This window comes from Rhizophagus irregularis, chromosome 8 (genome assembly GCF_026210795.1).
Source record: "Rhizophagus irregularis chromosome 8, complete sequence".
NCBI lineage: Eukaryota > Fungi > Glomeromycota > Glomeromycetes > Glomerales > Glomeraceae > Rhizophagus > Rhizophagus irregularis.
The window spans coordinates 1361242-1377937 of record NC_089436.1 but is presented as its reverse complement, the minus strand read 5'-3'; the positions used below and the strand labels follow the sequence as shown (position 1 = coordinate 1377937).

Genomic DNA, 16696 nt, shown 5'->3' with positions numbered 1-16696 from the left:
GCACTTTTTAATTTTGTAATTTTATGACTTTCAGGACTGGGTGCACAATTAGAGACTTGATTGCATCTACATCAAATTCTACCACATTTGTGTCATTGGTGATATAAACTCCATTGTCAAAGTTATTAGAAATGTGAAAATGAAATATAAATATTAAATAAGCTTCAAAGCCATACTACTGACGAGAGAATTATAAAGCTCGTCAAATCATCAAACACTGCGTTAATGTTACAACCACAAGCAATTGGATTGTTCAAACTTCAAAGAATCTCACGAGCCTGTGTCAAAACTGGGGGATGTTGTGGATATGTCATCAAAATAATATAGTACATGGCGATGTACGATTGAATAATATTCTTATTTACAATGGCAGGCTTATCTTAGCTGATTTTAGGTGTAGTTTGTGTGCAGGAAATGTAAGTGTTCTTCTGGAAGTCAGTTATGATTTATATTATTACTAATTTGTTTATAAATTTCAGAATTGGAATTTCTGTGGTCTGGCATTGCCATTTCACTCATTACAATTGATGGAAGCTATAAAAGCTGAGCGACCAATTGTTAAGTTTTAAGATGACTTATTTACGCTTGTTCAATCCATTTACATTCGCTTAAATGAGAATCAAGTACTTGAAGCTAATATAAATACTTCAAATAAAGTAGATGAAGCTATTGAATTCTGGAGGGGAGTGTTTGCGGATGGGATTTGGAAGAACATATGTAATTGCTGTATAAATTTGAATTATAATAATTTGAAGGGATATATCAAGCAGCTTGCTTGAAATACTTATTTAAAAATACTAACTACTAGCTTATAAGTTAAGGAAAAGGAAGTGTAGTAAAAATATATAAAATATATAGCTAATAATGTAAAAATTCAATAATTTTCACATTAAATAATATTCCCGCTATATTGCATTATAAAATATTTATTGATTTTCGCTAAAATTAATGGTAATTTTTACAAAAAAGTCATTCAGGATGGGTGGATGATAAAATGGGTACAGAATCCCAAATATTATTTTAATAGTAAAGTAAATCTCAACCATAGATTTTTTTGTCAAATTTTTGGTAATATTTTTTGTCCTAGTGCTTATGTTATTTAAATGGTTTTAGAGTGTCTTCTTGCATTACATAAAATCTTTGGTATACTAGAATAAGAGCTATACTTTTTTTACTTAATTGGTGATATATAAAAAGTCTTACCAAAGCTGATTTTCGGTGACTTTTTGACCTTTGCTAGATGGAAATGAATCACTTTTAAGAATTAATTCTAGGATATCATGAAAATATGGTATGCTTTTTAGGCTTGAATAAGTCGAAAATTGAATATAATCTCACTTCGTTTGATTATATTCAATGTTTCTTTCAGAGGCAACCAGTATGACATACATTTTTCGATTTATTATTTGGAATTAAAATTGGGCTAGAAAGGCTATAATAGATGGTTTTATTCTTGGTATCCTATGCTTATTTCTAAGCCAATTTGATACCAGAAATTTTCGTATAGCAAAATTTGAGCCTGGCACAATTTTAAGCATTGAATTATATATTATGGATTCTTATTAGCTAGAAAGCTTCGGAAATATTATTGGAAGCTTTTCTGGATACCTTCGGAAAATTTTGTCCTAGAACTCACATTTTGCCCCTACTATTGGCGTATAATAGATATAAATCATACCAAAAGGTGAAAAAGCTCTGTTAACTTTGCAACCGAACTCCGAATGACAACAATCATATGATGACGATCTATTACTACAGAGAGTTTCTTTTTGTTTTTCTAAATATGGAATTCAACAGAGAATCAAATTCTAGTAATACAATGATAGGAATTAAATACTGAATTTAAAAAACTGTCCGTTGCCTTCTAATATTGGCAATAAGAGAAAGTATGCTAAATTTGTTTGAAAAATGACTTGAAATGACACAATTGACACATGATTACAAATGATGTGTCATTTTAATACTCGAATGACGAACTATGATGAGTCATTTGCAAGACGTATCATGTGAGTTTATACACGTGATACCGCAAATCAGAACTCATTTTGCCCCTACCACTATAAAGATGACAGTTGAAGACTTTTTCCTTCGAATTTTTTTTTAAAAAAAAGAAAATTTAAATCCTCTTTTTATACGATATTTAAAAATCGTTCATTATTATTTTTTTATTAAAATTTTCGTGTTAAATCTTTCTTTGTATACTTTGTATGTCCTTTCTTGTAAGAATAAATTCAATTAATTATTACAACCAGATTTTATTGTAATATTATTAATTGTGAAATATATAATTTTTTCATTGTTCTAATAATAACGTTTATACAGCATTATGGATAGTACTTGTTCATTTTATGATCAACAATCATCTACTATAAATTATTCTCAACCTGTCTCCGCTCGTCCCAATCAAAACGCGCCAACACGTGATTTTTATTATGAAATTCAACAACAAAAAAATCTAATCTGCTTCTTAAAGTTTTATCATTTTTCATCAAATGATGATAATTTTTATCTTGTTAATTGTAAAATCATTTCACAAGAAGACACTCTCGATAGTCATGATCGCCATAGTCACGAATTCTTTTACCAGCATCCAAGCGATCCCTCAACAAGATATCATGTTACTTGTAAATTACTCTCAAGTTCTTTAGTAGAAAACGTTTTGAACGATGAAATTTGTGAAATGGATTTTGATATGCGAGTATTATCCATACATCAAAAGTTACATCTCGAACAAAGCTTGAAGCAAAAACTTTACTATCGAGTGTATTGTAGAAATACATACTCACTTGATATTGGGAATCATGTAATAGTAACACCAATGGCAGATATTCAAAACTATAGTTACAATGATTTGCCAGGCAGTGACCATTTTATAAATGGATCGGAGAGCACTTACATTCAACCGCAGCAACAAGTTGATTTCAATAATTTCACAAATTATCAAAATCATCAAAATAGTTTCAACCCCTCTTTAATCTAAGTTTAATTACAATTTTATATGTTTATATAGAAAATTTAAAAACGTATACTAATGCGAATAAATTATTGAATATAAATTTGTGTTAATTAATATTATATATTTTGTTTCTAGAATCTAGAAAAATCACTTATAACTATATTTATTTATAGAATTATAGCTTTTGAAAAAAAAATGGTTTAACGCTAATTGTTACAACCGAATATTTCTTCTAAATTGGGGTTCATTTTTTATAGGGAATCATAAAATTAAGTTTCTATGAGTTATATTTACATTTATGGTAAAATGTTATTATGTAATTGATTATGAATACTTATTTATTTATTTTTTTAAGATTTAACATAACAATTCATTTATATCAATAAAATTATGATTATGCATTATGATTTAAATTTTCCGCATTTGATAATATTATAATTATTTTTTAGTATATTAAAAAAAAATAGAGTAATTCTCATATAGCAATAAGTTTGGATATTAGCATATTAATGATTCAATAACATACTTTATATTGACCAATTACAAAATTTTATTTAATGACAAATTCTGCCTTTCACTGGTGTTGATTTAGCTTTCTTTCTATATATTTTTGAGCTTTCAAAGTCGTGGGACTTGGCACTGGCAAAATCCGGTAGTGAATTTCACTAAATATCCTGAATCGACAAAATTAAAACACCGAAATTAGTTGTGAATAAATTCATTCGTAGTTGATATGTGAGATTGAGGCAAAGTAGCGACTATTACTCAAATGTGGCAAAATGATTCGTACATTTTTAAGATCGATTCACGGGATATTTACTTTTTATTTGAGCGTGCTCCCCAAAATTTCGAATAAATAAATGAATTATATGAATATTATTTAACAATTATCTACCGATACAATTTCGATGCAGACAAAGGTAGTCCGATTTGGAATTTGAACGCTGAATAATGAATAGTCTCACAAAAAATAATAAATTGATCTACTTACCCTATAAAAAAAATGTCAGAAAAATGTCCAGAAAATGTCCGGGCGTCCGGAAAATGTCCGGAAAATTGCAATATTCCGGACGCAGAGACATTGTGAATTCCGGAAAATGCCCGGAAAATGTCTAGGAGGGTTCGGGCCTGGTTCCAGAAAGTGACCGGAATATTACAATTTTCCATAGGGGCTTAGAGGCTTGTCAAATATAATATGGAGAAGTTCATTTTAATTTTATTTTAATTCGTACATTCGCATTTTCATATGAATAAATAATGTTAGCAAAAAGAATGTATAATACTAAAATTGTCTATCATTCTAGTATAACTCATTTGCTGTTTATTAAGACTAACCAGCCAATAATTTAATAGAAAAAAAATCTATACTAAAAAGATAGCCACACTTGTATAAAATAAATTAATTTCGAAAGAACCATTTTTCGAATTTGGAATGTGTCATATCTCTGTATGGCGTGGGAAGATCTTGGTAAGTTTTTTGTTTATGTTTTACATGCAAATGATTATATAATGGATGTATTTCCGATAAATATTAAAATCCAAAAAAAAAACATTTCTTTCACTTTTTTGTCAATATGAATGCATGATGTTTTAATAGATTTAACTTTATTGAGATGAATTTTTTTATGAATGATTGATTGTACAGAAAAACAATTAGATACTAATTTAATGGATATTCGGGGTACTGGGTAATGAATTAGCAGATAATATAGATCCTCAGTGCGATACAATATTAATTTAGACATAATTTTACATTTATGATACAATCAGATTATTGATAAAAACATCGGAAAATTTATTGATCACATTTGTGCCTGTCATAGAAGCAAACTGGAGATATAATAGGATTAGGATTAATAGAGATATCTTCAACTGTTTCAAATTGATTGAAGATACATGATTCAACTGCACGTCAAGCAACTGAAGCAAGGATAACAGCATATTCATTAACTGAAGCTTTTAAATTGAATCAGAAGTTCCTACAGTCCTATCTACATTAGAAATTATGAAAAAATGATATTATCACTTATGCGGAGACGTCAAATGCAAATACTGTGACAGTTAAATGAATTCTTTGATCACTTTTTTAGTTGTACTAATCTCACAAACGCATGTGGCAAGTTAACAACAAACACGGCCAGAATGCTTCAATATAACTTAAACAATCAACAAATTCGATCTTTATTAAAATATTTATTTGACATTTGGAGATAATTGTAATATATATGTATATAGATGAAAATATTGGCTACACTCTCCAATCTGCAAACATTATTTGGTTGACGCTTGACACAATTTATTGTAAATTATTAATCGAAAACTTTTTCCTGATCTCATAATTTTAATATAATCAACAAGAAACTTGTCAAAGTAACTATAAATTATATAAAAAAGGAACACAAAAATATTTTACCAACAAATAATAATGACTTGATAGGTTAACTTTTTAAAAAACAAGTTACAAAATAATGTTACAAATATAAAAGGAAATAGACAGGGGTAGTTTAATTCAAGAAAAGAAACCCTATAAAAAAAGAAAATTCGGAATTTGTCCTGAAAAGTATGGAAAATGTCCGGAAATTTTCCGTGTATCCGGAAAACATTCGGAAACGGTCATGTTTTGGAACATTTTCCGGACGCTCGATTCTGGACAAATTCCGGACAAATTCTGGAGTGTCAAGAAAATGTCTGGAATTTGTGCGTCTGGAAAATGTTCCAAAACGTGACTGTTTCCGAATGTTTTCCGGACGCACGGAAAATTTCCGGACATTTTCCATACTTTTCAGGACAAATTCCGAATTTTCTTTTTTTATAGGGAAATTATCGTAGTGACGTAAGTGGATGAGGAATTTCATGGGTTAATGTACAATGTACAGTAAATTGTCCTTATCCAGAAATACAGAATATTCCGGTTTTTGTGACGGCAATAAAAAACCGTCAATAGCACGTCACTGACAAAGATCATATGGGGATAAGCACAGCAAAACAAGGGGATAGCCTCAAAAAAAAATTTCTTAAGTTTATATGATAATTATGCTCCAATTTATCCAAAAATTACAGTTGTAATGAAGTCTCAAAAAAAAATTTTTAAATCCTATCCCCTTGTTTTGCTGTGCGTGTCCCCATATGTAAAGTCAACAAATATTTTTTACAGCCAAAGTCTGCCGAAATTAGCAGAATTACAAAACAAATGAGCAGAATATGCACCGAAATAATAATTCAGGGCCGCAGAAGCAGGACAGAAACTGTCGGCAGATCATAAAATTTCACCGCAAAATTCATCATCTCTGCGTCTAACGATGATGTTATATAGTCTATATTATTAGTCATCATATATAAACTTTTAAAACTTTTTTTTTTAAAAAAAAAATTTTATCCTTTTTCTTTTAAAAAAAATTTTATCTTTTTCTTTAAAACAAATTTTTATCCTTTTTCTTTAAAATAATTTCAGTATGAATAGTGATAATAACCAAAAGTCTAGTATTGATGCGAATAATATGTGTTTGCGAGTTTTAGTTTTTTGTTACTTTCTGTAAAAAATGGTCAAAAGGGCCTTTACTGTTCAACATGCTTGAATAATCCATTATATTTAATTATATAGATAAACCTTGGAAGTAATTTTTGAAAAAATATGTTCTATGGATAAAAATGTTGCCAAAAGGTTCGATGGTATTGACAAAAAGATTGATGATAAGATTAATGATGTTTACAAAAATATGAGAGGAGAATTTGGAAAAATATATGAAATTATTGCCCGAAATGAAATAGGCAAAAAATACAGGCAACATTATTCTGAAGAATTTAATGTTTACGATTTAAATGGTCTTGTACGTATAATTGCACCAAAGGACCAAATTCTGCCTCAAGAGAATATGGATTACGATAGTCAGGCTTACATTATGGACCACAGAGCTGATAAAATAGCGAGATATATTTACATGAGTGATAAAGAAAAAATACCAAAGAATTTTTATCTTAAGAAATTAATTGCTATTTTTATTTTTGTAACAGAATAATGGTTTAATTGAAAACTTTAAAGATTATGTCAACAAGGCAGAAAAATTATATAACTCTGACAACCATATCGAGCTTTTTTCTTTTGCTAAAGAATCTATAAATATTGCATTAAAGAAAAAAGATAAGAGTCATCAGATTTACTTGGATCAAAAATGGGATGGAGTTTTTCTAAAAGCAAATGTATGTGTTATTATTCCCAAAATATGAATGGGTAAGGTAAAAAGACAAATGAGTTTAGGAATTCAAGATCGTTATATTCTAGAAACATAAGAGACAAACAAACTCTGTTCTTTACATACCTAAACTTACTGGCTATAGTTCTTGATCTTTGTAGTACAACACTCACACATATTTTTTTAAACAATATAGGAAGCAAGGTTGGTGACTCATCCAAACAATCTTTTTTAATACACCAATAAAGTATCACTATAATGATATTAACCGCCCAAGTAACAGATCTGAATAAGGCATCGAAGAAAGGGTATACCCCTTTTTTAAAGATGATCAATATCGATGTGCGTGGAAAAATTGAAGTAATCGTTACGGGAATTAATGTTATACTTAACCTAGAAATAGGAGAAATTAAAAGATCAGAATCTAATGATATCATTAAGCATGGATTTGTTCAGTTGTGCTGGCGTCTCGCTGTTATTGGTTACGCTTTAGATATTTTATTTCCCAACATAAAATGCACTCTGGTGGGTAATCTCTTTTCTCCAAGAACCGATAAGAAATTCACTCCTGAGTGTGATGATGCTTTCATTTATACGAATAAAGATAAGGGCTTTAATTATTTTATTAGACACATTTTTATATAAGAATGAAAGAAGAGTTGAAACTAAAAAATGGACAAAAGCATTTGAATAGCAAGAAGGACGTTTTTAATACTAGACATTTTTTTTTTATTAATTTGTAGACTATGCTAATTATATTGTTTATTTAATATTATTTTAATAAAAAGATTTGACTTATGCATTGCAATATATACACAATACATCGTAGAAATTTAAGCTACATCAAATTTTTTTTTTTTAATAAAAAAAGACAACTCAGATTACATTATTTTGCATTATCACGTGATCTATCAGTAAAAAATAATTTTTAAGGATGATACTCTATCGGAAGCTATAGAAGATTCTTTGGTAACCCCAAGAAGATAACGTCTGAGCCTGTTTATTATTTGTTAACAACGGTTTGCGTTTTTGTATTGTTGATTATTATCGAGATATTTCTTTCAAAAACGAATCATATACTATATTAATTATTAGAAGCTACCCCAGAGTCCCAGACCTTTTTACACCTTATTAGTCACAAATATATAGTTATTATTGTCACATTGTGTTTTGTTTCTCTGTGTATATGGTTGCAAAACTGATTGTATATATTTATCACGCATTATTTTTTTTTGAGTAATTGCTTACATCTTTAGATATCAATTAACAACAGCTAGTGCTACTATTTTGTTCTTAAAGAATATTTGTCGATAGATCACTTTTATAATAATTGTGACATCATCAAATCAAGAAAAAACGAAATCGACAATAAAATTCATATTTTTTATCAACGAATGCGCTAATTTCAATAGTGTTTTCGATATAGAAACTTTCTTAGGCGATTTTTAATGGATAAGAATACTACTAGTGAGTAAAATAATATTTGGAAAAGATAATAGATAACGAATGATAAGTCATTTTTACTGTATTGTATATGAGTTGGATGTCATCTAACCATGTTCTTATATACCCGAAGATATAATATATCGATCACATCCTCCAGGCATCAATATTATATCATCGTTTTTAATCAGAATTATCATTACTGAGTATTAAGAATTCCGCAGATAAGACCAATTGCTAACAAGGTAAAAGAGAACGTAATTTTTGACATCGCATTTGTCCTACGAAAAAGGAAACAACTGCTCATACTCATGTGGGCGATGTTTTTGAAAGATATATTCTACAGGAATTAGTATCCGCAGATGTTGAAAATTTACTTCGTAAGCTTCTCTTATATTGTCATGTGATAGTTTCATTAATTAATGGTCTAGATGAGTAATTATCCACGAGCACAAAGGAGGGCACATGTTAGTACATTACACGTGTAGTATTAATGATAAGAAATCGAATGAATAAGGAAACAGTAATAGTTTTTTAGTAATCGAAAACTTAAGAAATTATTACTCCAAAGGATACGTATTAGATAGAGGCTGAATTTTGTGGTATTCCATTGTGCAATGATTGCAGTGCACTCTCCAACTATGGTGGTTTCTGATGAAGTGTCCGACAGATTCTGATCATCTCCTCCGGAAATTGTTTTTGGTGCGGAGAATATTTTTCTGGGACGGGCCTCTCGGAAATTACAGTCACGTGATTTAACACTAGTTCATTAATTACTTATTTGTCGCGTACCGTAGTCAACAAAAATTAGTTCTAAGGCGCAGTAGACAATTAAGCAAAGTGATATGTGAAGAATATCCGGAAAGAGCGACAGTGTGACCCACGGGTCACGATCTCAAATAAATACAAAAAACAAATGAGGTTGTGCGATTACTGTACAGACATTAATGAAATCGTGTTTTACTCGCATATGTGTTCTGTACTATTATTATTTTCGTAACATGAGGTACAACGATTTATGAGAAAAAACTTTTACTTGTAATTTGTGAAATAAAAATGTTCCCATGTATTAACTGACATAAGAGTATTATTGGCGATGATTTCAAGTGTTAATCTTTAGTGAAAACATACGCTAAAAAAATATTACGAAAAATATAGGGATACATTACATTTGTCGAAAGTGTGCGACTGCTTACTACCCCAGAACTCACCAATCCAATTCTTAGAATCATTGTTAACAATTTCTGATGAACGAAGAAATATTTGCTGTGGTCGATAAATATTACGATAACAGGTAATGAATATTATAATAGGTAACAATTAGTATATAATGAGAAAACATCGAACATATAGTAAGAATAAAAATCGGAAAGGAACGCACAGAAAAAAGAACAACTATACTTCGTCGATATCCAGATTGCATTGTCGATCCCCAATTTCGAATATTGCCCAAGGGATGACCTCCACACACCTACTATGATCAAATTACTTTTTTTCTCCCGAATCTTCCCGAGTGTTATTATGTTAATGTACGTAGAACTTTAAAAAAAGAATCAAAATCTTGTGAATTCGTTGGTTAAAATTTAAGCCATGTAATAAAGAAATTTTTTTGCTATCTGTATACGTAGAAGTATGCAAAAATAAAATAATAAAATAAAATAATATCGAGAGTTTTAATTGTAAATATGCACAATTTCTTTGCCATACTTTTAATTATAATTAAAATTGTCCAGGTTCCGTGTATACGTACTGTACTATGTACAGTGTAACGAGAATAAAGAAATACGCCACATATGTATCTCAAACTTTATTCCTTATCGCTCAATCAACGTTACACACCATTATTATCTTCGTTATTGACGCACATTATGTTGCATTTTCATTTTTTTTTATTATTTTTTTCAAGATTGAATCAGGCTATATACACACAGCATGATGCAATATTTTCATTTGATCTTTTTTTCAGTTTGTCTTTTAATTTGAATAAAAAAAATATTTCAAATATGTATTGTTACGAGATGAAAAACAATACAAAGTAGAAATATATTGTCATTTTGTATCAGTAATAGTTAATAATGCGTCTGATCATAAGAATGCAGCGTGTTAAAAGCAAAAGTAAAAAAATATAATGTTGTGCATCACAACCTGACTTACGAGCTTAATATTGTTTCATACAATAAATTTTTATTATTTGGTAACTATCTAGGTTGCGAAGAACAATGAACTATCATTGCTGTATAGTTCAAAATTTCGAATTGCAAATTTGAATAAAATTTACTGATCCGAAATCTCTTAACGACGGCACGACGCATACCGTATATTTCCGTCGCTAATTGTATATGAATTCTAGTCAAAATCGGAATAATGCGGGTCAGGAAACAGTCAGATAGTAATATCCACGTGATCATAAGCAGGAATAAGCATTTATATTGTAATGTATAGATTTTAACATCAACAGACCATTGAAATTATTAACCATCTTAAAGAATTCGACAAGTCGTTCGTTTTTTAAGAAACTCTTCGATTTTGTAATTTAGTTTCTTTATACAAGTAGTCCCAAGGTATTCAGTTTACAATACAATTTATGAGTGATAGATTTAAGTTACTATTATCTGTATAAATGAAGAATTTAAATTCTTAAATTAAGAACAATTATCAATAAAAAGCTATTTATATTTCTCTGTGGAAAAAATGTAAAAATGGCTTATAGAACTACGAAATAAAAGTTACGGGCAAGAAATGGCTTTGTCATCGAGTCACGAGCTGAATATTTTTGGTAATTCATTCTCATAATTATGTTGATTAGTAATTAATTATGGTTTTTCCCTCAAAAATTAATTTCGTATATATCAAAATAAAATAAAAATACAATTTCTATCTATACGAATTTCAAAAACAATAGTTTAGGAGAAGTTCCGTGCTCTATTTTTCATTTTTATCAAAATAACAATTTAAGTATTCTAAATAATAAGTATATAAGCTACTAGTATTGTATATGTGGCTTAGTATATTCAAGTAATACATCATTATTATGTACATTTATAGATTTATTTTTTATCGGGTGCTCCAGTTAGGGAAATAAAATAATGAGATGAGGGTAATCCGACAATATAGTTGGGGTCTGTTATGCAGATATCATAAGATTTGCTCTATTACGCCGAAAAAAAAACAAATAAATATAATTGGCCCAATTATTTGCATGAATCAAAAACGTGATGATTTTAAGTGCTATTTCATATGGGTTCATTTTATGGGACACGTAAAAGGTTCATAATATCTTTAAATACTGTTGCATCATTTTATTTTCCTTTTAGATAAATATAAAAAAGATCCTCGTTCAAATGTTTATAAAAATAGCATCTTATTAGAAATATAGCCCGTTCTCATTCTTGTTAAAAAAAATTTTTTAAAGCATAAAAAAGCAAATAAAAGAAACAAAACACCCCGACTGACCTCCGGGTCTCGGGATCTCATCATAATAATAAGACTTTTACATACGGTAATTGTTCAGATTGTAAATTAGTCAACGAACTGCCGTTGCGTGATGCAAAATTGCGATATTGTAAATTTGTAATAGCACAGACTACTTTGAGTGGATTGATTTCGACTTATTGAATATACTAATAAACGAGGCACTTTCGACTATAAAGGTTCAAATTAGCTCGTAATGTCACATTAAGATCATCCTAAAGCGATTTTAGATACACTCAGAATATAAATCAAAAATTCGTAAATCAAGTAAGTATGAAATAAAAACGCCACCACTTCAAATTTTTTATGAATTAATTTTATTAATACTTTTTAACAAAAATGTTACATAGTTATTTCAATTTACGCATAACTAAATTGTGTTGAGTCTTAGAGATATTATGAATATGGATCTTGGTCGCTCGGGGTAATCTGGTCCGATCGCGTAAATGTTATACTTGATTGACTTATATAATGTTGCAATGTTATATGCTAACTCATTCAATGTTAATTGTAAATTTTCCTGGTTAAAAATTTCTTCAAAAATTATTTTACACCAATGTAAAGATTTCGGAAAGGACGGTTCGAATTCCTCTTAAAAAAATTTTTCGTAGTTACGTAGATTCGAAGTATTTACAATGATATTAGCCTCTTATCTTTACGAATGTTAGGGTCTAATCAATTTGACTTGCCGAAGAGATTAGTTTTCGCTCTACTATGTTATGTACTAATATTATAAATATCTATTTGATTACAAATTTTTGGTTTATATTCTGAGAATTATCTAATCGTTTTAGGATAACCTTTAATGAAACCGTTATGAGTTCTTTGATGCATGACCGAATTGGCCGATGTTTTCACTTTTTAGTAGTATTTCTGCAATGTTTGGGATATTTGAGCCGAAACAGTATGTAATAGATCCGTTGGATTTGTTGGATTTATAAATCAATTTTTGATATTGTCGAAGAAATTAAATTCTGGATCTTGAAGCGTTAGATTTAAAAATTTCATTCCTTTATTCCTTTTCCAAATTCTTTTTTTTTAAATCTTAATTAATATTTAATCCAACATATATAATAAATACAATAATATATCTTTTGCGTATTGATATGTAATTAATTATGCATGACTTCAATTCTCAACACTTTAAGAATTTTCGTTTACTTCAAAAATTTATTACATTATATATTTCTAAGACTGATTTAACGGAAGGTTCAGCACTAATATTATTTAAAAAACGGAAGATAATTATTAATACAAATAAATCAGTTTGTCTCATCTATTTTTTGTATCAATATTGACAAAGATTATATAAACTCTAATCTATTTTATTAAAATAGGAACGGCTAAACTTTATTTTGAAATGATACATAGTACAAACTTAAAGGTTTGTTGATGTATTCATGTAACAAACCTCCTAATAATATTATTCTTTTTATAATACATTTATTCATGTTGATATAATAATATATAATATAGATTGTCTAATGTAATTACAAACTATAATAATTTACAACCTTGTCGGACCTTTTCCTAAATGGCGTTTTCCTGAATATACCATTTCTCAGTCAATTTTCCGAGAATCCCCAATATTCGAATCCTTTATAAAAAGAAATATTCAAGTTCTTCTGATGCAAATTCTTCAGATAAGAGAAAGCAAATTAATTTCGGCAATAATAAGAGGACCCCGGAAAAGTCTCATGTAGGTAACGATTGGTAACGTGTAGAAGTTCGTAGAATAATCACGTAGATCCTTCCTTATATGGATAATTTTTGATAATTCTAGTCAGGAAATTATTTCCTTCTTTAGACACCAGCCGGAATTATTGTAATTTCGGCCCTGAACGAGATCTTAGAGCTAATAATAAATTTTTTTTTTGCCCATTCCTGGGTCCTGCAATAAGTAATTCTACACCAAATTTTTAATTATCAACTCATCCGTTTACTTTGCTTTAGGTGGATGGGTTGAAAAATTTCTTTATTAACTAATTTTCTACACATGACGTAAATATTTCAGTTTTTGTGATACGTCTATTGATAGAATTAATTCGCGAAACGTTATAGCTAATTTCATAATATACGGGGAAAAATTAGCTGAAAATTATAAACACGTGACATAGAATCTTAAAAAAAAACTATTCAAACGGAAATTTCGGAAAAATCACCATTCGCGCTATTAGGAAACCTTCGATAAAATTTCGGTTAGCTAAAATAATAGGAAGTTCACTTAGTAGTTAGTGTTACGCGCATGTTATAAAATGAATAGTGTGTCAATCCGTTAACCATTTTATCGGATATCCGTTAGGACAGTGACATATATTAACTAATATTAGTTCTATAAGAAGCTTTATCCCCCACCAGATCTTTTTTAACCAATTATTCAATTTATACATATACTAATTTTAACCAATAAAAATGTTAAATTTTGTGTTACGTAAGATTCTGCTTAATCCCACCCCCTAAAATATTATCCAATCCGAATTTATCCGGATATTCGTTTACTATTGATATCGGCGGATTATCCGGATATCCGATCTGATTATCCGATCTGAATTTATCCGGATCCCGGATTGAAACATTCACAACCATTTTTCAAATTAGTCAGTTTCAACGAAGCTTCTTCAATTTATAATTATGAACCAATAAACTTTGTCACAATCATGGTCATAAACGTACTATTTAATGCTGTTGAAATTTAAATTGAGATATATCACTCAATACAGTGTTGGACTATCCGTTCAATTTGACATTTGGGACGATGCGGACATTATCTAATTGGATTTGGACGTGCATATATCCAATTATCCAATTGGATGTCTAATGTTCAATTATATAAATTGATATTATTCAAATGATAACCAATTATCTGTTTACTTCAATTTCTTATTTTGTTAATCATAATACGAAATTATCAAATTATCATTAATATCAAGGAAAAATTTTCTTTCCTTTTTATGATGGTATATGACAAATTTTGATGAGAAAAACAATATAATATCCCGTATTTATTTAAGATATTACTTATGCCACTTTATTTTTTATATAAAAAAAAAATGCAATATTTAAATAAAATGAATAATATATATATATATTTAATTTAATCTGAGATAATAAATCACACTATTTGATTATTGCGAAATAAATAAGTTGTATCAAATTTGGATATAAAAACAATTTTTCGCATTTTACACAAAAAAAAAGTCAATAGCTTATCATCGGTGAGCTTTAATAATTTCCAATTGTAAAAAAAAAAAAAAATTTTAAGTACTATTATCTATAAAAAAAAATATGACGAGATTATGTTAAAATTATGTTTGTTACACCATCTACGTATAAAATAAAAAAATTATAAATTAAATGTTTATCAAATTTTATAATATAGGATAAAGCCCAGCATAAGGACCAAATATAAGAGGTATCTTATTTTGAGCGAAATTGCTAAATTGCTGTAAATGTATAAAATTAAAAATTACATGTATGGCAGATATTTCTTTAAATTAACGTGAATACGCGATATGTAATATGTATTTTCACAAACTTTTTATTTTCTTTACTCATGAATCATGGAAAAAATAGTTCGAGAAAAGGTAAAAGACCAGTTTCTGATGAAAACGAGGAAATTATGGTTTCCTCAGACAAACAATTGATAAAAAGATAATCCTATCAAAAATTCAAAAAATACAAAACCCTTTTCAGAAATCTGAGAATATTATGAAAAAGGAGCGCAAAAGAATATTTTTATTGCAAGACTAATGGTCAAGAGGAAAACCACGAAAAATGGAAGTGCAACTGGCTAACCGGCAAACAATCTATACTACCACTTAATTCACCCAAATGTGTTGTTAACTGAAGGAGATTTGCATAATTTGAATTAGATAATTTAAGTTAGTTTATTTTTTTAATCGAAAGTATTATAAAAAAAAATATTACACAAAGTTTGATCTATCAAAGAACGATGTACGGCATACGACATATTGCGGCATACAATATGGTATACAACACATGATACAGCATATGTCATATAATAACGTCAAATAATAACGTCAAATACGATTATTACATTACTACCCCATACATATAAGCGGCAAAAACATCTAAAAGTAACCTACATGATGTAATGACGTATTAGGTACTACAACCCCAGCTACAAGGTGTACTCATTACTCTCAAAATTATATACATAATTGGATTAATAAATTCCTGTAACAAATGACGGAAATTTCGGCTTTTTTATTGACAGGTCTGTCAAATGTCTGCAATTTTAGTATCGATTGAATCAATGTAAACCCCTGAGAAAATGTCTATGTATAGAATTAAAATCTGTTTATATTGTTCATGACATATTCGTAATTCCTCTCCAACAAAGAACCATAATTTATGCACCACTTGTAATACAAATCGGCTAAATTTTTTTTAAGTAGCCTAACTAAAATAGGATTATCTGTTTGACTTACTCAAGTCCGGGTAAAATTAATAAAATTAACGAATGATTTTTGGCCCGCATCAACTAAAGAATTCTTGACTCAACCTGACTCATTCAACTATTTCCATTTTTATCTCCATTTAACTATGTCTTTGTTGCAATCACTGTCTCAGCTCAATTTTACAAAGGTTTTTTAAGACAAAGAATTTTTTATTT

General features: G+C 28.9%; 4 protein-coding genes across 4 annotated transcripts; all 4 read left to right on the top strand.

Annotated features, from left to right (window-relative positions):
* Positions 1-296: 296 nt before the first annotated feature.
* Positions 297-569, top strand: OCT59_028184 (uncharacterized protein; the record flags this gene model as incomplete). The annotated part of the gene is made up of 2 exons (XM_066147125.1): positions 297-416; positions 480-569. The coding sequence occupies 2 exons, from the start codon at positions 297-299 to the stop codon at positions 567-569; spliced, it is 210 nt and encodes a 69-aa protein (XP_065993870.1).
* A 1757-nt stretch (positions 570-2326) lies between these two features.
* On the top strand, positions 2327-2980 carry OCT59_028183 (uncharacterized protein; the record flags this gene model as incomplete). The annotated part of the gene is made up of 1 exon (XM_025309936.1): positions 2327-2980. The coding sequence occupies one exon, from the start codon at positions 2327-2329 to the stop codon at positions 2978-2980; it is 654 nt and encodes a 217-aa protein (XP_025187959.1).
* A 3614-nt stretch (positions 2981-6594) lies between these two features.
* On the top strand, positions 6595-6972 carry OCT59_028182 (uncharacterized protein; the record flags this gene model as incomplete). Its single annotated transcript, XM_066147124.1, has 1 exon — positions 6595-6972. One exon carries the CDS (start codon positions 6595-6597, stop codon positions 6970-6972), a length of 378 nt encoding a protein of 125 aa, XP_065993869.1.
* A 501-nt stretch (positions 6973-7473) lies between these two features.
* OCT59_028181 (uncharacterized protein) lies at positions 7474-7791 on the top strand (the record flags this gene model as incomplete). The annotated part of the gene is made up of 1 exon (XM_066147123.1): positions 7474-7791. One exon carries the CDS (start codon positions 7474-7476, stop codon positions 7789-7791), a length of 318 nt encoding a protein of 105 aa, XP_065993868.1.
* Between the last annotated feature and the right edge of the window lie 8905 nt (positions 7792-16696).